Genomic DNA, 24,323 nt, shown 5'->3' with positions numbered 1-24,323 from the left:
CGAGGCTGCAGTGGCAGTGCGCCCCGCAGTGTCCCCAAAGTGTCCCCAGTGTCCCCATCTCCACAACATGGTGGCGGCCACCATCCCCACATGCCACCGGCCACCACCAAGTGTCCCCTGATGTCCCCGTCTCCATGGTGACCCTGGTGGCCACCATCCCCACGTCCCTCCAGATGCCACCATGTGTTCCCAGGTGTCCCCTGACGTCCCCAGCTCCATCGTGGGGGACCTGGTGGCCACCATCCTCAGCTGCCACCACACGTCCCCATGATGTCCCCTGATGTCCCCATCTCCACAACATCATGGTGGCCACCACCCCCATGTCCCACCAGGCACCACCACACATGCCCAGATGTCCCCTCATGTCCCCACGTCCCTGATGACACCACAGAAGACCCAGGTGGCCATTTTGACTCTGGAGACCACCAGGTGTCCCCAGGTGTCCCCTAGGTGCCGGTGTCCTCGGTGATGTCGGCATAGATCTGGGTGGCTCCCTTGAAGCTGGTGGCCACCACACATCCCCAGATATCCCCACCTCCATGGTGACATGGTGACCACCATCCCCATGTCCCACCAGCCACGACGTGTCCCCAGGTGTCCCCATCTCCACAACGTCGTGGTGGCCACCATCCCCATGTCCCTCCAGCTGCCACCAAGTGTCTCCTGATGTCCCCGTCTCCATGATGATGTGGTGGCCACCATCCCCACGTCCCTCCAGCTGCCACCCAGGCGTCCCCTAGGTGCCGATGTCCTTGGTGACGTGCGCGTAGATCTGTGTGCCCCCATGATGTCCCCAGGTGTCCCCATGATGTCCCCAGGTGTCCCCTAGGTGCCGATGTCCTCAGTGACGTGGCTGTCCCCATGATGTCCCCAGGTGTCCCGGTGCCCCCATGATGTCCCCATGATGTCCCCAGGTGTCCCCATGATGTCCCCATCTGTCCCCAGGTGTGCCCTAGGTGCCGATGTCCTCGGTGACGTGCGCGTAGATCTGCGTGGCGCCCTTGAAGCTGGTGGCCAGCACACATCCCCAGGTGTCCCCAGGTGTCCCCATGATGTCCCCAGGTGTCCCCAGGTGTCCCCAGGTGTGCCCTAGGTGCCGATGTCCTCGGTGACGTGGCTGTCCCCATGTGTCCCCATGATGTCCCCAGGTGTCCCCAGGTGTCCCCATGATGTCCCCATCTGTCCCCAGGTGTGCCCTAGGTGCCGATGTCCTCGGTGACGTGCGCAGATCTGCGTGGCGCCCTTGAAGCTGGTGGCCAGCACACATCCCCAGGTGTCCCCAGGTGTCCCCATGATGTCCCCATCTGTCCCCAGGTGTCCCCTAGGTGCCGATGTCCTCGGTGACGTGCGTGTAGATCTGCGTGGCCCTAGATGTCCCCAGATGTCCCCAGGTGTCCCCAGGTGTCCCCTAGGTGCCGATGTCCTCGGTGACGTGGCTGTCCCCATGATATCCCCATGATGTCCCCAGGTGTCCCCATGATGTCCCCAGGTGTCCCCAGGTGTCCCCAGGTGTCCCCAGGTGTGCCCTAGGTGCCGGTGTCCTCGGTGACGTGCGCGTAGATCTGCGTGGTGCCCTTGAAGCTGGTGGCCAGCAGGAAGTGGCGGTGGGCGGCGCTGAGGGGGACGGAGGCGCGCGGCGAGGGCGCGGGCAGCTCCTGCGCGGGCTCCAGGCGCCACCGGTCCCAGCCGAACACGCGGTCGGTCGTATCGCGTGCCCAGCAGGACGTAGCGGTGGCCGGCCAGGAGCAGCGGCTGGAACACCAGGGAGCCGGGCGCCGGCACCGCCTGCACCTCGCGGAACATGGAGCCCTCCCAGCGCATCACCTGCGCGACGGGGGCGTTTGGGGTCAGGGGATCAGTGGTGGGACCATGGGTTGGGTGGTGGGACCATGGGGTCAGTGGTGGGACCATGGGGTGGGTGGTGGGACCATGGGTTGGGTGGTGGGACCATGGGGTCAGTGGTGGGACCATGGGATCAGTGGTGGGACCATGGGATCACTGGTGGGACCATGGGGTGGGTGGTGGGACCATGGGATCACTGGTGGGACCATGGGGTGGGTGGTGCGACCATGGGCTGGGTGGTGGGACCATGGGATCAGTGGTGGGACCATGGGTTGGGTGGTGGGACCATGGGTTGGGTGGTGGGACCATGGGTTGGGTGGTGGGACCATGGGATGGGTTGGGTTGGAGCCCTCCCAGCGCATCACCTGGGCACAAAGCGGGGCGTTTGGGGTCATGGGATCAGTGGTGGGGTCATGGGATGGGTGGTGGGACCATGGGAGGGGTGTTGGGGTCATGGGATGGCTGACAGGGCCATGGGTTGGGTTGGGTTGGGTTGGGTTGGGTTGGGGTGGGGTGGGTTGGGTTGGGTTGGGTTGGGTTGGGGTTGGGTTGGGTTGGGTTGGGCTGGGTTGGGTTGGGTTGGGGTGGGGTGGGTTGGGTTGGGTTATGTTGGGTTGGGTTGGTTGGGTTGGGTTGGGTTGGGTTGGGTTGGGTTGGGTTGGGTTGGGTTGGTTGGGTTGGTTGGGTTGGTTGGGTTGGTTGGGTTGGGTGGGTTGGGTTGGGTTGGGTTGGGTTGGGTTGGGTTGGGTTGGGTTGGGCTGGGTTGGGTTGGGTTGGTTGGGTTGGGCTGGGTTGGGTTGGGTTGTGCCGGGTTGGGTTGGGTGGGTTGGGTTGGGTTGGGTTGGGTTGGGTTGGGTTGGGTTGGGTTGGGTTGGTTGGGTTGGTTGGGTTGGGTTGGGTTGGGGTTGGGTTGGGTTGGGTTGGGTTGGGTTGGGTTGGTTGGGTTAGGGTTGGTTGGGTTGGGTTGGGTTGGGCTGGGTTGGGTTGGGTTGGGTTGGGTTGGGTTGGGTTGGGTTGGGTTGGGTTGGGTTGGGTTGGGTTGGGTTGGGTTGGGTTGGGTTGGGTTGGGTTGGGTTGGGTTGGGTTGGGTTGGGTTGGGTTGGGTTGGTTGGGTTGGGTTGGGTTGGGTTGGGTTGGGTTGGGTTGGGCGGGTTGTGGGTTGGGTTGGGGTTGGGTTGGGGGTTGGGTTGGGTTGGGTTGGGTTGTGCCGGGTTGGGTTGGGTTGGGTTGGGTTGTGCCGGGTTGGGTTGGGTTGGGTTGGGTTGGGTTGGGTTGAGTTGGGTTGGGTTGGGTTGGGTTATGTTGAGTTGGGTTGGTTGGGTTGTGCCGGGTTGGGTTGGGTTGGGTTGGGTTGGTTGGGTTGTGCCGGGTTGGGTTGGGTTGGGTTGGGTTGTGCCGGGTTGTGCCGGGTTGGGCTGGGTTGGGTGCAGTGAGATTGGAGCCCTCCCAGCACCATCACCTACCTGCACATGGGGTCAGGGGGTCAGAGGTGGGGTCACGTGACCCTGATGGACCCCATGGTCTTGTGGTGACCATCGTGACCGTGGTGGCCCCACATGACCTTGATCCGCCCCCATAATCCCACGACCTTGGTGCACCCCCATAACCCCATGACCCTGGTGACCCTCCATGACCACCTGGCCATGATGGAACCCCATGACCACATGACCCTGCTGACCCACCATGAGTTTGATGGAACCTCATAACTTCATGACCTTGATGGAACCCCACAACCCCATGACCTTGATGGAACCCCATGACCACATGACCTCAATGCACCCCCATAACCCCATGACCATGATGGATCTCCATAACCTCATGACCTTGATGGATCTCCATAACCTCATAACCATGATGGACCCCCATAACCACATGACCCTGATGGACCCCCATAACCCCATGACCTTGATGGACCCCCATGACCTTGCTGACCCTCCATAACCCCATGGCCTTAATGGAACCTCATAACCCCATAACCCTGCTGATCCCTCATGACCTTGATGGATCCCCATAACCCCATAACCATGATGGACCCCCATAACTACATGACCATGATGGACCCCACAACCCTGATGGAACCCCATAACCCTGATTGACCCCCATAACCCTGATGGAACCCCATAACCCCATAACCCTGATGGACCCCCATAACCATGATGGACCCCCATAACCACATAACCCCAATGAACCCCCATAACCCCATAACCTTGATGGACCCCCATAACCCCATAACCATGAGGGACCCCCATAACCCCATAACCCTGATGGACCCCATAACGCCATGACCCTGCTGACCCCTCATGACCTTGATGGACCCCCATGACCTTGATGGATCCCCATAACCCCATAACCATGATGGACCCCCATAACTCCATAACCCTGCTGACCCCTCATGACCTTGATGGACCCCCATGACCTTGATGGATCCCCATAACCCCATAACCATGATGGACCCCCATAACTCCATAACCCTGATGGACCCCCATAACCCTGATGGAACCCCCATGACCACATAACCATGATGGACTCCCATAACCCCATAACCCTGATGGAACCCCCATGACCACATAACTCTGATGGACCTCCATAACCCCCATGACCTTGATGGAACCCCATAACCCCATAACCCAAATGAACCCCCATAACCCCATAACCCTGATGGACCCCATAACCCCATGACCCTGCTGACCCCTCATGACCTTGATGGACCCCCATGACCCTGATGGACCCCCATAACTCCATAACAATGATGGACCCCGATAACCACATGACCTTGATGGAACCCCATAACTCCATAACCATGATGGACCCCCATAACCACATAACCCTGATGGAACCCCATAACCCCATAACCCTGATGGACCCCATAACCCCATAACCCTGATGGAACCCCATAACCACATAACCCCAATGAACCCCCCAACCCTCCCACCACCCCCCTCCCGCCCCCGTTCCTCACCTTGGCGTCCCCCAGGAACCTGGTGAGACACAGGAACACGTTCCCCCTCACCCTGAAGTGCTTGGCCGCGTACACGTCGGGCACGTGCGGGATGTCCGTGTGCGGCACGAAGCCGCCGCCGCTCCACAGGTACACCTGGGGCCTCCTGGCCGCGCTGCAGACCACCAGCGCCACGCGCCCGCCCAGCTCCAGGAACTCCAGGTGCGTGTCGCGCCGCCACGGCCGCAGCGCCTGGTGCGGGTAGAAGGCTCCGGAAGCCCAGCGGAACACGGTGCTGGTGCCGCCCTTGGAGCTGTCGGCCACGCCCAGGTAGAGGTGGCTGCCGAGGCGGGCGGCGGTGACGGCGTGGGGACGGCGCAGGTGGCCCTGGCCCAGGGCTTGGTGGCGCACGAAGGGGGAGCCGGGGCCGCCCGAGCGGCGCCACACCCAGGAGCCGCCGCGCAGCTGCGCCACCACCAGCAGCAGCGTGTCACCCACCGGGACGGGGTGGCAGGACACCGGGGCGGAGCCTGGGGGCGGGAGGGGACGTTAATGGGGGTGTTGGGGACATTGGGGACACTGGGGATGTTGGGGAGGTTAGGGACATTGGGGATGTTGGGGTGATGGGACCTTGGGGACCTTTGGGACTTTGGGAATATGGACGTTGTTGGGCACACTGGGGACCCTGGAGGTGTTGGGGACATTGGGGACAGTGGGGGCATTGGAGGTGTTGGGGACATTGGGGACATTGGAGATGTTGGGGACATTGGGGACACTGGGGATGTTGCGGACATTGGGGATGTTGGGGACCCTGGGGACATTGGGGACAGTGGGGACATTGGAGATGTTGGAGTGATGGCACATTGGGGACATTGGAGATGTTGGGGACATTGGGGACAGTGGGGACATTGGAGATGTTGGGGACACGGGGGACAGTGGGGACATTGGAGATGTTGGAGTGATGGGACCTTGGGGACATTGGAGATGTTGGGGTGATGGGGCCTTGGGGACATCCGAGATGTTGGATGATGTGACCATGGGGACATCAGAGATGTTGGGGCGATGGGACCTTGGGGACATTGGAGATGTTGGGGTGATGGGACCTTTGGGACCCTGGAGTCCTTGGAGATGTTTGGGGTGATGGGGCCATGGAGATGTTGGGGACCTTGGGGACACTGGGGACATCAGAGATGTTGGGGTGATGGGGCCTTGGAGACACTGGAGATGTTGGGGACCTTTGGGACATTGGAGATGTTGGATGATGGGGCCTTGAGGACGTCAGAGATGTTGGGGTGATGTGACCATGGGGACATGGTTTCCATGTTAGGGATGTGTTTGCTCATTTTCCATGGGGGCACTGGAGATGTTGGATGAGGGGACCTTTGGCTCATCAGAGATGTTGGATGATGTGACCATGGGACATTTCCGCAGATGTCCTTTGCCGATGGGACCATGGGGGCACTGGAGATGTTGGATGAGGGGACCTTGGGGACATCAGAGATGTTGGATGATGTGACCATGGGGACATTGGAGATGTTGGGGTGATGGGACATTTGGGACCCTGGAGTCCTTGGAGATGTTTGGGGTGATGGGGCCATGGAGATGCTGGGGACCTTGGGGACCATTTTTCCTGGGGACACTGGAGATGTTGGGGACCATTGGGTCCTTTGGGACCTTGGAGATGTTTGGGACCTTTGGGACCTTGGGGACATTGAGCATGTTGGAGACCTTTGGGACCCCGAGCTGCTCCCACTCCCACTCCATTTTCCCCAAATTTTTCCCCCATTTTTCTCCTCTTCTTTCCATTTTTCCGGCATTTTTTCCCGTTTTTCCCATTTTTTCCCATTTCCCCCATTTTCCCCCGTTTCTCTCACTGTTGATGACAGTGAGCACCCACAACCTCCCCCCCAGTTTTCCCCATTTTTTCCCATATTTTCCCCATTTTTTCCCCGTTTTTTTTCCCGTTTTCACCATTTTTCCCCATTTTCCCCATTTTTTCCCAATTCCCCCATTTTCCCCCCATTTCTCTCACCGTTGACCACGCTCTGTGCCCAGAACCTCCCCCAGAGCTGCTCCCACTCCCACCCCATTTTCCTCCAGTTTTTCCCATATTTTCCCCATTTTTCCCCCTTTTTTTCCTGTTTTCCCCATTTTTCCCCATTTTCCCCAATTCCCCCATTTTTCCCCCAATTTCTCTCACCATTGACCACGCTCTGGGCCCAGAACCTCCCCCCGAGCTGCTCCCACTCCCACCCCATTTTCCTCCAGTTTTTCCCCATTTTTCCCCATTTTTTTCCCGTTCTTTTCCATTTTTTCCCCTTTTTTCCCAATTTCCCCATTTTTCCCCCCATTTCTCTCACTGTTGATGAGAGTGAGCACCCAGAACGTCCCCCCCATTTCCCCCTATTTCCCCCATTTTTCCCCATTTTCCCCCAGTTTTTCCCCATTTTTTCTCCGTTTTTCCCGTTTTCCCCATTTTTCACCATTTTCCCCATTTTTCCCAATTCCCCATTTTTCCCCAATTTCTCTCACCATTGACCACGCTCTGGGCCCAGAACCTCCCCCCGAGCTGCTCCCACTCCCACCCCATTTTCCTCCAGTTTCCTCCCATTTTTTCTCATTTTCCCCCCATTTTTTTGCCCAAATTTTCCTGGTTTTCCATTTTCCCCCGTTTTTTCTGAATTTCCCCATTTTCCCCCCATTTCTCTCACTGTTGATGACAGTGAGCACCCTCAACCTCCCCCCCATTTTCCCCCAGTTTTCCCCATTTTTTCCCATATTTTCCCCATTTTTTCCCCGTTTTTTTTCCGTTTTCCCCATTTTTCACCATTTTCCCGTTTTTTCCCATTTCCTCCATTTTTCCCCCAGTTTCTCTCACCGTTGACCACGCTCTGTGCCTGGAACCTCCCCCCGAGCTGCTCCCACTCCCACCCCATTTTCCTCCATTTTTTCCCATATTTTCCCCATTTTTCCCCGTTTTTTTCCCGTTTTCCCCATTTTTCCCCATTTTCCCCATTTTTTCCCAATTCCCCCATTTTTCCCCCAGTTTCTCTCACCGTTGACCACGCTCTGGGCGCGGAACCTGCCCCCGAGCTGGTCCCACTCCAGCAGGGCGCAGGCCCCGGCGCCCGGCTTTACCTAACAGGCGGGGGCCGTCCCCGAGCGGCAGCGGCTCCGCCCCGAGAGAGGAGAACGGGAGCGACTGGAACGGCCGCAGCTCTGGGGACATCAATGGGGACATTGGGGACATTGGGGACACTGGCAGGGACACGGCGGGGCCGTCCCCGAGCGGCAGCGGCTCCGCCCCGAGAGAGGAGAACGGGAGCGACTGGAACGGCCGCAGCTCTGGGGACATTAACGGGGACATTAATGGGGACATTGGGGACACTGGGGACATTAATGGGGACACTGGGGACACTGGGGACATTGGGGACACTGGCAGGGACACGGCGGGGCCGTCCCCGAGCGGCAGCGGCTCCGCCCCGAGCGGCGAACGGGAGCGACTGGAACGGCCGCAGCTCTGGGGACATCAATGGGGACACTGGGGACATCGGGGACATCAATGGGGACATTGGGGACACTGGGGACAGCTTGGGGACATCGGGGACATTGGGGACAGCCTGGGGACATTGGGGACACTGGGGACACTGGGGACATTGGGGACATCGGGGACATTGGGGACAGCCTGGGGACATTAATGGGGACACTGGGGACACTGGGGACATTGGGGACACTGGCAGGGACACGGCGGGGCCGTCCCCGAGCGGCAGTGGCTCCGCCCCGAGAGAGGAGAACGGGAGCGACTGGAACGGCCGCAGCTCTGGGGACATCAATGGGGACATTAATGGGGACACTGGGGACACTGGGGACATTGGGGACATTGGGGACATTGGGGACACAGGCAGGGACATTGGGGGCATTGGGGACATTGGGGACACAGGCAGGGACATTGGGGGCATTGGGGACACAGCCAGGGACACTGGGGACATTGGGGACATTGGGGACACAGGCAGGGACATTGGGGACATCGGGGACATCCATGGGGACATCGGGGACATCGGGGACATTGGGGACACTGGGGACAGCCTGGGGACATCGGGGACATCGGGGACATTGGGGACACTGGGGACATCAGGGACATTGGGGACACTGGGGACAGCCTGGGGACATTGGGGACACTGGGGACATTGGGGACATTGGGGACACAGGCAGGGACATTGGGGGGCATTGGGGACATCGGGGACATTGGGGACATCGGGGACATCGGGGACATTGGGGACAACGGGGACATTGGGGACACAGGCAGGGACAGCCTGGGGACATTGGGGGCATTGGGGACATTGGGGACACAGCCAGGGACATTGGGGGCATTGGGGACACAGCCAGGGACATTGGGGACATCGGGGACATCCATGGGGACATCGGGGACATTGGGGACACTGGGGACATCGGGGACATTGGGGACATCGGGGACATTGGGGACATTGGGGACATTGGGGACAGCCTGGGGACATCGGGGACATTGGGGACATTGGGGACATCGGGGACATTGGGGCGATTGGGTGCATTGGGGACATTGGGGACATTGGGGACACAGGCAGGGACACTGGGGACATCAGGGACATTGGGGACACAGGCAGGGACAGCCTGGGGACATTGGGGGCATTGGGGACACCTTGGGGACACAGCCAGGGTCTGCTTGGGGACATTGGGGACAGCTTGGGGACATTGGGGACATCACTGGGGACATCCCCAGGGACAGAAGGACCAGCTGGGGACAGCCCCAGGGACACAGGGACAGTCCTGCGGTCACTGGGGACATTGGGGACATCGCTGGGGACACTGGGGACAGCTTGGGGACACAGGGACAGACCCAGGGACTTGAGGACAGCTTGGGGACATCGCTGGGGACATTGGGGACATCCCCAGGGACACAGGGACAGCTTGAGGTCAATGCTGAGAACACAGGGACAGCTTGGGGACATTGCTGGGGACATCGCTGGGGACATTGGGGACAGCTTGGGGACAGTTTGGGGACACTGGGGGACACAGCCAGGGACAGCTTGGGGACACTGGGGACATCGCTGGGGACATTGGGGACAGCTTGGGGACATTGGGAACACAGCAGGGACAGCCCCAGGAGCACAGGGACAGCTTGGGGACATCACTGGGGACAAGGGGACAGCTTGGGGACAGCACCAGGGACACGGTGACAGCTTGGGGACATTGCTGGGGACATCGCTGGGGACATTGGGGACAGCTTGGGGACAGTTTGGGGACAGCCTGGGGACAGGCCCAGTCCCCTCCCAGTCCCATTTCCACCCCTAAATCCCCAGTTTTAACCCCAAAATCCCCAGTTTTAACCCCAAAATCCCCATTTTTCGCCCCAAAAAATGCCGGATTTTTCCCCCCAGTCCCTCCCAGTATGTCCCAGTATAAACCAGTATAATCGAGTCTCCTCCGAGTCCCATTTTCTCCCCTAAAATCCCCAGTTTTAACCCCAAAATCCCCATTTTTTGCCCCAAAAAATGCCGGATTTTTTCCCCCCAGTCCCTCCCAGTACCTCCCAGTTTGTCCCAGTCCAAACCAGTTCCTCCCAGTATAACCCGGTCCCATTTTCCCTCCAAAATCCCCATTTTTAACCCCCAAATCCCCATTTTTTGACCTAAACCCACCGGATTTTCACCTCCCAGTATAACCCAGTACAAACCAGTACAAACCAGTATAACCCAGTCCCATTTTCCCCCCTAAAATCCCAATTTTAACCCTAAAAATCCCAATTTTAACCCCAAAATCCCCATTTTTCACCCCAAAAAATCCCGGATTTTTCCCCCAGTCCCTCCCAGTACATCCCAGTTCCATTTTCCCCTCTAAAATCCCCATTTTTAACCCTAAAATCCCCATTTTTTGACCTACAACCACCAGATTTTCATCTCCCACTCCCTCCCAGTACGTCCCAGTATAACCCAGTCCCATTTTCCCCCCTAAAATCCCAATTTTAACCCTAAAAATCCCAATTTTAACCCCAAAATCCCCATTTTTAACCCCAAAATCCCCATTTTTCGCCCAAAAATCACGGATTTCCCCCCCCCAGTCCCTCCCAGTATATCCCAGTATAACCCAGTCTCCTCCCAGTCCCATTTTCCCCTCCAAAATCCCCATTTTTAACCCCAAAAATCTCTATTTTTAACCCCAAAAATCTCCATTTTTAACCCCAAAATCCCCATTTTTCCCCAAAAATCCCGGATTTTTTACCCCAATTTCCCCATTTTTCCCAAAATCCTCCCCAGTCCCCAGTCCATCCCAGTTTGTCCCAGTCCAAACCAGTATAACTCAGTCCCATTTTCCCTTCTCAAACCCCAATTTTTACCCCTTCAATCCCCATTTTTAACCCTAAAATCCCCATTTTTGCACCTAAACCTGCCAATTTTTCTCCCCCCAGTATAACCCAGTACAAACCAGTACAAACCAGTATAACCCAGTCCCTTTCCCTCCCCAAAAATCTCCAATTTTAACCCTAAAAATCCCCACTTTAACCCCAAAATCCCCAATTTTACCCCCAAAATCCCCATTTTTCGCCCAAAAATCCCGGATTTTCCCCCCACACCCCTCCCAGTATATCCCAGTATATCCCAGTATATCCCAGTATAACCCAGTCTCCTCCCAGTCCCAATTTCCCCCTAAAATCCCCATTTTTAACCCCAAAAATCTCGATTTTTAACCCCAAAATCCCCATTTTTAGCCCCAAAAATCCCGGATTTTTTCCCCCCAGTCCCTCCCAGTATGTCCCAGTCCATCCCAGTTACCGTGTCTGTGGCACTGGAGCTGCTGGGGGCGGAGCTGGGCCAGGGCCACGCCCACCTGGGGAAGGGGCGCGCGGCAGCGGCCCTCGGGGGGGGAGGGGCGGGTGCCGGCCCAGGCCAGGAGCCAGCGCAGTGCGCAGTCGCAGCGCAGCGGGTTCCCGCGCAGGTCCCTGGGAAAATGGGGCAAAACATCACAGAAATGGGCAAAAATGGGCAAAAATGGGCAAAAATGTAACCAGCGGGTTCCCGCGCAGGTCCCTGCCAAAAATGGGGCAAAACATCACAAAAATGGGGCAAAAATGGGCAAAAATGTAACCAGCGGGTTCCCGCGCAGGTCCCTGCAAAAATGGGGCAAAACATCACAAAAATGGGCAAAAATGGGCAAAAATGGCACCAGGGGGTTCCCGCGCAGGTCCCTGGGAAAATGGGGCAAAACATCACAGAAATGGGCAAAAATGGCACGGAATGTCATCAGCGGGTTCCCGCGCAGGTCCCTGCCAAAAATGGGGCAAAATATCACAGAAATGGGCAAAAATGGGCAAAAATGGCCCCAGCGGGTTCCCACGCAGGTCCCTGCCGAAAAATGGGCAAAAATGGGGCAAAATGTCACGGAATGTCACCAGGGGGTTCCCACGCAGGTCCCTGCCAAAGTGGGGCAAAAATGGGCAAAAATGGGGCAAAATGGCACCAGGGGGTTCCCGCGCAGGTCCCTGCGAAAAATGGGGCAAAATATCACAAAAATGGGCAAAAATGGGGTAAAAATGGGCAAAAATGTAACCAGGGGGTTCCCGCGCAGGTCCCTGCGAAAATGGGGCAAAAATGGGGCAAAATATCACAAAAATGGGCAAAAATGGGGTAAAATGGCACCAGCGGGTTCCCGCGCAGGTCCCTGCGAAAAATGGGGCAAAAATGGGCAAAAATGGGCAAAAATGGGCAAAAATGGGCAAAAATGGGGCAAAATGGCACCAGGGGGTTCCCGCGCAGGTCCCTGCGAAAAATGGGGCAAAATATAACAAAAATGGGCAAAAATGGGGTAAAAATGGGCAAAAATGGGCAAAAATGGGCAAAAATGGGGTAAAATGGGCAAAATGGGCAAAAATGGGCAAAAATGGGCAAAAATGTAACCAGCGGGTTCCCGCGCAGGTCCCTGCCAAAATGGGGCAAAATATCACAAAAATGGGCAAAAATGGGCAAAAATGGCACCAGGGGGTTCCCGCGCAGGTCCCTGCCAAAAATGGGGCAAAACATCACAAAAATGGGCAAAAATGGGGTAAAAATGGGGTAAAAATGGCACCAGCGGGTTCCTGCGCAGGTCCCTGCGAAAATGGGGCAAAAATGGGCAAAAATGGGGTAAAATGGGGTAAAAATGGGCAAAAATGGGCAAAAATGGGGTAAAAATGGGCAAAAATGGGCAAAAATGGGGTAAAATAGGCAAAAATGTAACCAGCGGGTTCCCGCGCAGGTCCCTGCGAAAAATGGGGCAAAAATGGAGCAAAAATGGGCAAAAATGGGGCAAAAATGGGGCAAAAATGGGCAAAAATGGGGTAAAAATGGCACCAGGGGTTCCCGCGCAGGTCCCTGGGAAAATGGGGCAAAAATGGGCAAAAATGGGGCAAAATGGCACGGAATGTCATCAGCAGGTTCCCGCGCAGGTCCCTGCAAAAAGATGGGGCAAAAATGGGGTAAAATGGGCAAAAATGGGGCAAAATGTCACCAATGTGTCACCGAATGTCACCAGGGGGTTCCCGCGCAGGTCCCTGCCAAAAATGGGGCAAAAATGGGCAAAAATGGGCAAAAATGGGGTAAAATGGGGTAAAATGGGGCAAAATGGGGCAAAATGTCACGGAATGTCATCAGCGGGTTCCCGCACAGGTCCCTGTGAAAAATGGGGCAAAATATCACAAAAATGGGCAAAAATGGGTTAAAAATGGGCAAAAATGTCACCAATGTGTCACTGAATAGCACCAGCGGGTTCCCGCGCAGGTCCCTGCCAAAATGGGGCAAAAATGGGCAAAAATGGGGTAAAATGGGGTAAAAATGGGCAAAAATGTCACGGAATGTCATCAGCAGGTTCCCGCGCAGGTCCCTGCCAAAAAATGGGGCAAAATAGCACAAAAATGGGCAAAAATGGGGTAAAATGGCACCAGTGGGTTCCCGCGCAGGTCCCTGCGAAAACGGGCCAAAAATGGGCAAAAATGGGCAAAAATGGCACCAAAGTGGCACCAGGTGGCATTAGAGTGGCACCAAGTGGCACCAAAGTGACAAAAAACGTCCCCAAATGGCACCAGGTGGCACCAAAGTGACAAAAGTGGCACCAGGTGGCACCGAGTGGCACCAAAGTGACCGGAAATGGCAGCGGGTGGCACTAAAGAGACATTGAGGGACATCGAGTGGCACCGGGTGGCACCAGGGGGTGCCAGGTGGCACTAGGGTGGCACTGAGTGGCACCAAGGTGACAAAAGTGGCACCAGAGTGGCACTAAAGGGACATCTGGTGGCATCGGGTGGTGCCAAGTGTCACCCGGGTGGCACTGAGTGGCAGCAGAGGGACAAAAATGGCACCAGGTGGCATTAGAGTGGCACTGAGTGGCATCAAGTGGCACCAAAGTGGCACCAGGTGGCACCAAAGGGACGCCCGGGCGGCCCTGCAGTGACCCCGAGTGACAATGCAGTGACACCAGAGTGGCACCGGGGTGACACCAACCGCCCAACCCCAACAGTGTCCCCAGTGTCCCCAAATCCCCAAGGTGTCCCCGGTGTCACCCACAGGTGCCTCAGTGTCCCCAGTGTCCCCAATGTCCCCAGTGTCCCCAATGTCCCCAAGGTGTCCCCAATGTCCCCAGTGTCCCAATGTCCCCGATGTTCCCAGTGTCACCAACAGGTGTCCCCAGTGTCCCCAGTGTCCCCAAGGTGTCCCCAGTGTCACCCACAGGTGCCTCAGTGTCCCCAATGTCCCCGATGTCCCCGGTGTCACCCACAGGTGCCTCAGTGTCCCCAAGTCCCTGAAGAGGTCCCTGGGCAGCGACTCCAGGTGGTTGTTGGCCAAACTCCTGCGGGGACACACATGGGGACATGGGGACATCAATGGGGACATTGGGGACATTGGGGACATTGGGGTGTTGGGGACATCCATGGGGACACACACGGGGACATGGGGACATTAATGGGGACATTGGGGACATTGGGGACACACACGGGGACATTGGGGACATTGGGGACATTGGGGACATTGGGGACACACACGGGGACATTGGGGACATTGGGGACATTGGGGACATTGGGGACACACACGGGGACATTGGGGACACACACGGGGACATTGGGGACATTGGGGACATTGGGGACATGGGGACATTGGGGTGTTGAGGACATCCATGGGGACACTGGGGACATCGGGGACATTGGGGACACACACGGGGACATCAATGGGGACATTGGGGACATTGGGGACATTGGGGACATTGGGGACATTTGGGACATCCATGAGGACATTGGGGACATTGGGGACAGTGGGGACATCAATGGGGGCATTGGGGACATTGGGGACACACACGGGGACATTGGGGACACTGGGGACATCCATGGGGACATTGGGGACATTGGGGACATTTGGGGTGTTGGGGACATTGGGGACATCCATGGGGACACAAATGGGGACATCCATGGGGACATCCATGGGGACATTTGGGGACACAAACGGGGACATTGAGGGACATTGGGGACATTTGGGGACATTGGGGACATTGATGGGACTGGGGACATTGATGGGACTGGGGACATTAATGGGGACATTGGGGACATTGAGGGGATTTGAGGACATTTGGGACATTTTGGGGACATTGGAGATGTTGGGGACATTTGGGGACACTGGGGACATCGGGGGATTTGGGGACATTAATGGGGACCTTGGGGACACTGTGGGCATTGAGTAGTTTTGGGGGACATTGGGGACATTGGGGACACTTGGGGACATTGGGGACGTTGGGGACATTTGGGGACATTGGGGACATTGGGGACATCAATGGGGACATCGGGGACATTTGGGGGACGTTGAGGGGATTTAGGGGATTTGGGGACATTTTGGGACACTTTGGGGGAATTTTGGGATTGGTGCATTGGGGACATTTGGGGACATTTGGGGACAGTGGGGGTTTGGGGGACTGGGGGGATTTGGGGACATTGAGGGGATTTGGGGACATTTTGTGACATTTGGGGGATTTGGGGACATTGAGGGGATTTGGGGACATTTGGGGGATTTGGGGACAGTGAAGGGATTTGGGGACATTGGGGACATTTGGGGGATTCAGGGCATTGAGAGGATTTGGGGACACTGGGGACATCCATGGGGACATTTGGGGACATTTGGGGATGTTGGGGACATTAATGGGGACACTGGGGAAATTGGGGGGATTTGGGGACAGCTGGGGATGATGGGGGATTTGGGGACATTTGGGGACATTTGGGGACATTGGGGACATTGATGGGATTGGGGACACTGGGGACATTTGGGGACCTTGGGGACAATTTAGAGGATGGGGGACAGTGAGGGGATTTAGGGGATTTGGGGACATTGGGGACATTAATGGGGACATTGGGGGAATTGGGGACATTGGGGGGATTTGGGGACACTGGGGGTTGGGGACATTGGGGACACCTTGAGAGCATTGAGGACATTGGGGACATTAATGGGGACAATTACTGGGGACATCATTGGGGGATTGGGGGACATTATTGGGGACATTGAGGACATCAGGGGCATTGGGGGATTTGAGGACATTGGAGATGTTGGGGACGTTTGGGGACACTGGGGACATCGGGGGATTTGGGGACATTAATGGGGACATTGGGGACACTGTGGGCATTGGGTAGTTTTGGGGGACATTGGGGACATGGGGGACATTTGGGGACATTGGGGACATTTGGGGGACACTGGGGGCAAAGGTGAGGGGATTTAGGGGATTTGGGGACATTTTGGGACACTTTGGGGGAATTTTGGGATTGGTGCATTGGGGACATTTGGGGACATTTGGGGATTTGGGGGATTGGGGACATTGGGGACATTGGGGACATTAATGGGGACATTGGGGACATTGGGGGTTTGGGGGACTGGGGGGATTTGGGGACATTGAGGGGATTTGGGGACATTTTGTGACGTTTGGGGGATTTGGGGACATTGAGGGGATTTGGGGACATTGGGGACATTTGGGGGATTTGGGGACATTGAGGGGATTTGGGGACATTGAGGGGATTTGGGGACAGTGAGGGGATTTAGGGGATTTGGGGACATTGAGGGGATTTGGGGACATTTTGGGGACACTGGGGACATCAGGGGCATTGGGGACATTGAGGGGATTTAGGGGACCTTGAGGACATCGGGGGGATTTGGGGACACTGGGGGATGTGTTGACATTGGGGACATTTGGGACATTTTGGGGACATTGGGGACATTTTGGGGTCACTCACAGGAACTGGAGCCCCCGGAGGCCCCGGAGAGCTTCAGGTGAGAGCGAGCTGAGCTGGGAATCCTCGATGAACCTGGGACCAGTACGGACCAGTATAAACCAGTTAGGGACCAGTATGGACCAGTACGGACCAGTACGGACCAGTACGGACCAGTATAAACCAGTTAGGGACCAGTATGGACCAGTATGGACCAGTACGGACCAGTACGGACCAGTACAGACCAGTACAGACCAGTATGGACCAGTACGGACCAGTACGGACCAGTATAAACCAGTACGGACCAGTATGGACCAGTACGGACCAGTACGGACCAGTACGGACCAGTACAGACCAGTATGGACCAGTACGGACCAGTAAACGGACCGTATACGGACCAGTACGGACCAGTATGGACCAGTATAAACCAGTACGGACCAGTACGGACCAGTATGGACCAGTACGGACCAGTACGGACCAGTACGGACCAGTATGGACCAGTATGGACCAGTACGGACCAAATGCGACCAGTACGACCAGTATGGACCAGTACGGACCAGTACGGACCAGTATAAACCAGTTAGGGACCAGTATGGACCAGTATGGACCAGTACGGACCAGTACGGACCAGTATGGACCAGTACGGACCAGTACGGACCAGTATAAACCAGTACGGACCAGTATGGACCAGTACGGACCAGTACGGACCAGTATGGACCAGTACAGACCAGTATGGACCAGTACGGACCAGTACGGACCAGTACGGACCAGTACGGACCAGTATGGACCAGTATAAACCAGTACGGACCAGTACGGACCAGTATGGACCAGTACGGACCAGTACGGACCAGTACGGACCAGTACGGACCAGTATGGACCAGTATGGACCAGTACGGACCAGTACGGACCAGTACAGACCAGTATAAACCAGTTAGGGACCAGTATGGACCAGTACGGACCAGTACGGACCAGTATGGACCAGTATGGACCAGTACTGACCAGTACGGACCAGTACGGACCAGTATGGACCAGTGTAAACAGCACAAACCAGTCCCTCCCAGTCCCTCCCAGTCCAAACCAGTACAAACCAGTCCAAACCAGCACACACCAGCACAAACCAGTCCAAACCAGTATATCCCAGTACAAACCAGTCCAAACCAGTCCCTCCCAGCCCAAACCAGTCCATCCCAGTACAAACCAGCACAAACCAGTACAAACCAATATAACCAGTCCAAACCAGTACAAACCAGTACAAACCAGTCCAAACCAGTACGGACCAGTATGGACCAGTCCCTCCCAGTCCCTTCCAGTACAAACCAGTCCAAACCAGTCCAAACCAGTCCCTCCCAGTCCCTCCCAGTCCAAACCAGTCCAAACCAGCACAAACCAGTCCAAACCAGCACAAACCAGTCGCTCCCAGTATAACCAGTATGACCAGTACTCACAGGTACTCGAGCAGCCCCAGCCCGTCGAAGGCGCCGTCCCCGACGCTGCGCAGGCGCCCCGAGCTCAGCAGCCTGAGAGACAGCGGGGACATTGGGGACAAATCCCGGGGATTTGGGACTTTTGGGGCATTTGGGGACATTTGGGGACATTTGGGGACATTGGGGACAAATCCCGGGAGTTGGGACATTTGGGACATTGGGGACATTGGGGACAAATCCCGGGAGTTGGGGACTTTTGGGACATTGGGGACAAATCCCGGGAGTTGGGGACATTTGGGGCATTTGGGGACATTTGGGACATTTAGGGACAAATTCCGGGGATTTGGGACATTTGGGACATTTGGGACATTTGGGGACATTTGGGGACATTTGGGGACAAATTCCGGGATTTGGGACATTTGGGGCATTTGGGGACATTTGGGGACAATTTCCGGGATTTGGGACATTTGGGGCATTTGGGACATTTGGGGACATTTGGGGACAAATCCCGGGAGTTGGGACATTTGGGACATTTGGGGACATTTGGGGACATTTGGGGACATTGGGGACAAATCCCGGGAGTTGGGACATTTGGGACATTTGGGGACATTTGGGGACATTTGGGACATTTGGGGACAAATCCCGGGAGTTGGGACATTTGGGACATTTGGGGACATTTGGGGACATTTGGGACATTTGGGGACAAATCCCGGGAGTTGGGACTTTTGGGACATTGGGGACAAATTCTGGGGATTTGGGACATTTGGGACATTTGGGGACATTTGGGGACAAATTCTGGGGATTTGGGACATTTGGGGCATTTGGGGACAAATCCCGGGAGTTGGGCCTTTTGGGGACATTGGGGATTGGAAAACGGGTTGGGACTTTGGGGCTTTGGGGACAAATTCGTTTGCTTTGGCTTTGGACAAATTCGTTTGGGACATTTGGGGCATTTGGGCATTTGGGGCATTTGGGGCTTTGGGGACATTTGGGGCTTTGGGGACATTGGGGACAAACCGGGAGTTGACATTTGGGACATTGGGACATTGGGACAGGGGCACCGGTTGGGGCATTTGGGACATTGGGGCATTTGGGGCATTTGGGGACATTGGGGACAAACCGGGAGTTGGGGCATTTGGGACATTTGGGACTTGGGGCATTTGGGGACATTTGGGGACATTGGGGACAAATCCCGGGAGTTGGGGACATTTGGGGCATTTGGGGACATTTGGGGACATTTGGGACATTTGGGGACAAATTCCGGGATTTGGGGCATTTGGGGACATTTGGGACATTTGGGGACATTTGGGGACATTTGGGGACATTTGGGGACAAATTCCGGGAGTTGGGGCATTTTGGGACATTTGGGACATTTGGGGACATTTGGGGACATTTGGGGACATTGGGGACAAATCCGGGTGGGGCTTTGGGACATTTAGGGGACATTTGGGGACAAATCCCGGAGTTGGATTTTGGGTTGGACAATTTGGATGCATTGGGGACATTTGGGGACATTTGGGGCATTTGGGGACATTTGGGACATTTGGGACATTTGGGGACATTTGGGGACAAATCCCGGGAGTTGGGACTTTTGGGGCATTTGGGGACAAATTCGGGAATTTGGGGACATTTGGGGCATTTGGGACATTTGGGGACAAATTCTGGGGATTTGGGACTTTTGGGGCATTTGGGGACAAATTCGGGGATTTGGGACATTTGGGGACATTTGGGACATTTGGGACATTTGGGGACATTTGGGACATTTGGGACATTTGGGGACATTTGGGGACAAATCCCGGGAGTTGGGGCATTTGGGGCATTTGGGGACAAATTCTGGGATTTGGGGACATTTGGGGACAAATTCGGGGATTTGGGGACATTTGGGGCATTTGGGGCATTTGGGGCATTTGGGGCATTGGGGACATTTGGGGACAAATTCTGGGGATTTGGGACATTTGGGACATTTGGGGAAAATTCCGGGATTTGGACATTTGGGACATTTGGGGCATTTGGGGCATTTGGGGACATTTGGGGACATTTGGGGACAAATTCCGGGATTTGGGACATTTGGGACATTTGGGACATTTGGGACATTTGGGGACAAATCCTGGGATTTGGGACATTTGGGGCATTTGGGACATTTGGGGACATTTGGGGACAAATTCGGGGATTTGGGGCATTTTGGGACATTTGGGGACATTTGGGGACAAATTGGGATTTGATTTGGGGCATTTGGAATGGGATTGGGCATTGGGACATTTGGGGCATTTGGGGACAAATAGTTGGGGGTTGGATTTGGGACATTTGGGGCATTTGGGGACATTTGGGGCATTGGGGACATTTGGGACATTTGGGGACAAATCTTGGGATTTGAGACATTTGGGGACATTTTGGGACATTTGGGGACAAATTCGGGGATTTGGGGACATTTGGGGCATTTGGGGACATTTGGGGACAAATTCCGGGAGTTGGGACATTTTGGGGACATTTGGGGACATTTTGGGGACAATTTTGGGGTCAATTTTGGGGACAAATTTGGGGACATTTTGGGGCCAGTTATGGGGCAAATTTGGGACAATTTTGGGCCATTTCGGGGACAATTTCAGGTCAATTTGGGGCATTTGGGGTCAATTCTGGGGAAAATTTGGGACAATTTTGGGACAATTTTGGCAGAATTGGGGACATTTGGGGACAATTTTTGGCAGAATTGGGGACATTTGGGGACAATTGTGGAGTCAATTTTGGGGCAAATTTGGGGACAATTGTGGAGTCAATTTTGGGGCAGATTTGGGGACATTTGGGGTCAATTATGGGACAAATTTGGGGACATTTTGGGGGAAAATTTGAGGTAAATTTGGGGACATTTTGGGGACATTTTGGGACATTTTGGGGTCAATTCTGAGGAAAATTTTGGGACATTTTGGGGACAATCTTGAGTCATTTTAGGGACAATTTTGGGACAATTTGGGGACAACTTGTGGCATTTGGGGTCAATTTGGGGACAAATTTGGGACAAATTTGGGCATTTTGGGGTCAACGATGGGGGAAATTTGGGGCATTTTGGGGACAATTTTGGGGACAATTTGGGGACATTTTGGGGATTTCAGGACAATTTTGGGGTCAGTGATGGAGGAAAATTTGGGGACATTTGGGACAATTTTGCGGAAAATTTTGGGGACAATTTGGGGAATTTGGGACATTTTGGGATCAATTTGGGGACAAATTTGGGGACATTTTGGGCATTTTGGGGACAATTTTGGGGACATTTTGGGGACAATTTTGGGGACATTTTGGGGAAATTTGAGGCAATTTTGGGGCAGTTTAGGGACAAATTTGGGGACATTTTTGGGGACATTTTTGGGGACATTTTTAGGGACATTTTTGGGGACATTTTTGGGGACATTTTGTGGAAAATTTGGGGACATTTGGGGACATTTGGGGACATTTTAGGGACAAACTGGGGACAATTTGGGGACAATTTGGGGACATTTTGGGACATTTTGGGGACGGGGACATTTGGGGACATTTGAGGGAATTTTGGGACATTTTTAGGGACAGTGCTGGGAGAATTTCAGGTCAATTTTGGGGGATTTGGGTTCATTTGGGACAATTTTGGGGCATTTTGGGGGAAAATTTGGGGCAAATTTGGGGACATTTGGGGACAATTTCGGGCAATTTTGTCACAGCTTAGGGACTGATTTGGGGACAAATTTGGGACATTTTGGGGACATTTTGTGGAAAATTTGGGGACAATTTGGGTCAAATTTGGGGACATTTGGGGACATTTTGGGGCATTTTAGGATCAATTTTGGGACAATTTGGGGAAAATTTGGGGACATTTGGGGGATTTGGGGACAATTTGGGACATTTTGGGGCAAATTTGGGGACACTTGGGGACATTTTGGGGCATTTTAGGATCAATTTTGGGACATTTTGGGGCAAATTTGGGGACATTTGGGGACAATGGTGGGGTCAGTTCTGGGAACATTTGGGGCAAATCTGGGACATTTTGGGGACACTTTGGGGGCAAATTGGGGACAATTTTGGGACATTTTGGGGTCAGTTATGGGGTCATTTGGGGTAATTTTGGGACATTTTGGGGTGATTTGGGCCATTTTGGGGAAATTTTGGGGTGAATTTTGGGGTGAGTTTGGGATTTTTTTGGGGGGGAAATTTTGGGGTGGATTTTGGGGTGAGTTTGGGATTTTTGGGGGGTAAATTTTGGGGGTGGATTTTGGGGTAAATTTGGGGTGAATTTTGGGGTTTTTGGGTCACTCACAGCAGTACCAGTGCTGGCAGGTGGATTTGGGGTGAATTTGGGATTTTTGGGGTGAATTTTGGGGTTTTTGGGGGTAAATTTTGGGGTGATTTGGGACATTTTGGGGTGGATTTTGGGGTGGATTTTGGGGTGGATTTTGGGATTTTTGGGTCACTCACAGCAGGACCAGCGCCGGTAGGTGAATTTGGGGTAAATTTTGGATTTTTGGGGTAATTCTGGGATTTTTTGTGGTAAATTTTGGGGTAAATTTGGGATATTTTGGGGTGAATTTTGGGGGTTTTGGGTCACTCACAGCAGCACCAGCGCCGGGAGGTGAATTTGGGATTTTTTGGGGTGAATTTTGGGGTAAATTTGAGACATTTTGGGGTAAGCCTGCCGATGAATTTTGGTATTTTGGGGTGAATTTGGGGGTAAATTTGGGGGTCATTTTGAGGGGTTTTGGGGTAGATTTTGGGATGAATTTTGGGGTTTTTGGGGTGAATTTGGGGGTAAGTTTGGGATATTTTGGAGTAAATTTTGGGATGAATTTTGGGGTGAATTTGGGACAATTTTGGGGTGAATTTTGGGATTTTTGGGTCACTCACAGCAGGACCAGCGCCGGGAGATGAATTTGGGATTTTTGGGGTTTTGGGGTGAATTTTGGGGTAAATTTGGGACATTTTGGGCTCAAATTTGGGATTTTTGGGGTGAATTTTGGGGTACATTTGGGGGTTTTGGGGTGAATTTTGGGATTTTTGGGTTAAATTTTGGGGTAAATTTGGGATTTTTCGAGGGGAATTTTGGGGTGAATTTTGGGATTTTGGGTCACTCGCGGCACCAACGGCCGGGGCAGGGGGAATTTGGGGTAAATTGGTGGGGGTTTTGTGGTAAATTTTGGGGAAATTTTGGGGAATTTTGGGGTGAATTTCGGGAAATTTTGGGGATTTTTGGGGTGGATTTTGGGGTAAATTTTGGGGTGAATTTGGAACATTTTGGGGTGAATTTTGTGGTTTTTGGGGGTAAATTTTGGGGTCATTTTGGGGGGTTTTGGGGTGGATTTTGGGGTGAATTTTGGGATTTTTTGGTTGAATTTTGAGATGAATTTTGGGATTTTTGGGGTGAATTTTGGGGTGAATTTTGGGGATTTTGGGTCACCACAGCACCAGCCAGCACGAGGTAGGTGTAAGTTTTTTGGGTGGGTTTGGGGATTTTGGGGGTTTTGGGTCACCACAGCAGCACCAGCACCGGGAGGTGAATTGGGGTGGTATTTTGGGGTGAATTTGGGGGATTTTGGGTCACTCACAGCAGCACCAGCGCCGGGAGGTGCCCGAAGCTCCCCTGGGGCAGCTCCTCGAGGTCCCAGCGGATCAGGGAGCTGCGGTTGGGGCAAAAACGGCGGAATTTGGGAAAATTGCGGGAAAAAGGGGAATTTGGGGGAATTTTGAGGGAAAATTGGGGAAAATTGGGAAAAATTGCGGGAAAATTGGGAATTTGGGGGAATTTTTGGGGAAAATTGGGGGAAAATTGGGGGAAAATTGGGAATTTGGGGAAAATTGGGGAAAATTGGGGAAAATTGGGGAAAATTGGGAATTTGGGGGAAATTTGGGGAAAATTGGGGGG

The 24,323-nt window shown here is 54.5% G+C and overlaps 1 protein-coding gene across 1 annotated transcript; it reads right to left on the bottom strand.

The window, feature by feature from the left end:
• Window positions 1-1,526: 1,526 nt before the first annotated feature.
• On the bottom strand, window positions 1,527-24,078 carry LOC115916133 (leucine-rich repeat LGI family member 4-like; the record flags this gene model as incomplete). The annotated part of the gene is made up of 13 exons (XM_030969831.1): window positions 1,527-1,614; window positions 1,688-1,824; window positions 4,802-5,310; window positions 7,837-7,918; window positions 11,642-11,753; window positions 12,713-12,808; window positions 13,141-13,239; window positions 13,309-13,340; window positions 13,528-13,570; window positions 14,561-14,632; window positions 17,046-17,117; window positions 18,467-18,538; window positions 24,007-24,078. Coding segments are annotated over 13 exons (1,486 nt in total), but the record flags the coding sequence as incomplete, so codon positions are not given.
• Window positions 24,079-24,323: the final 245 nt, after the last annotated feature.

This window comes from Camarhynchus parvulus, unplaced genomic scaffold, assembly GCF_901933205.1.
Source record: "Camarhynchus parvulus unplaced genomic scaffold, STF_HiC, whole genome shotgun sequence".
NCBI lineage: Eukaryota > Metazoa > Chordata > Aves > Passeriformes > Thraupidae > Camarhynchus > Camarhynchus parvulus.
This window is presented reverse-complemented; position numbering and strand designations above follow the sequence as displayed.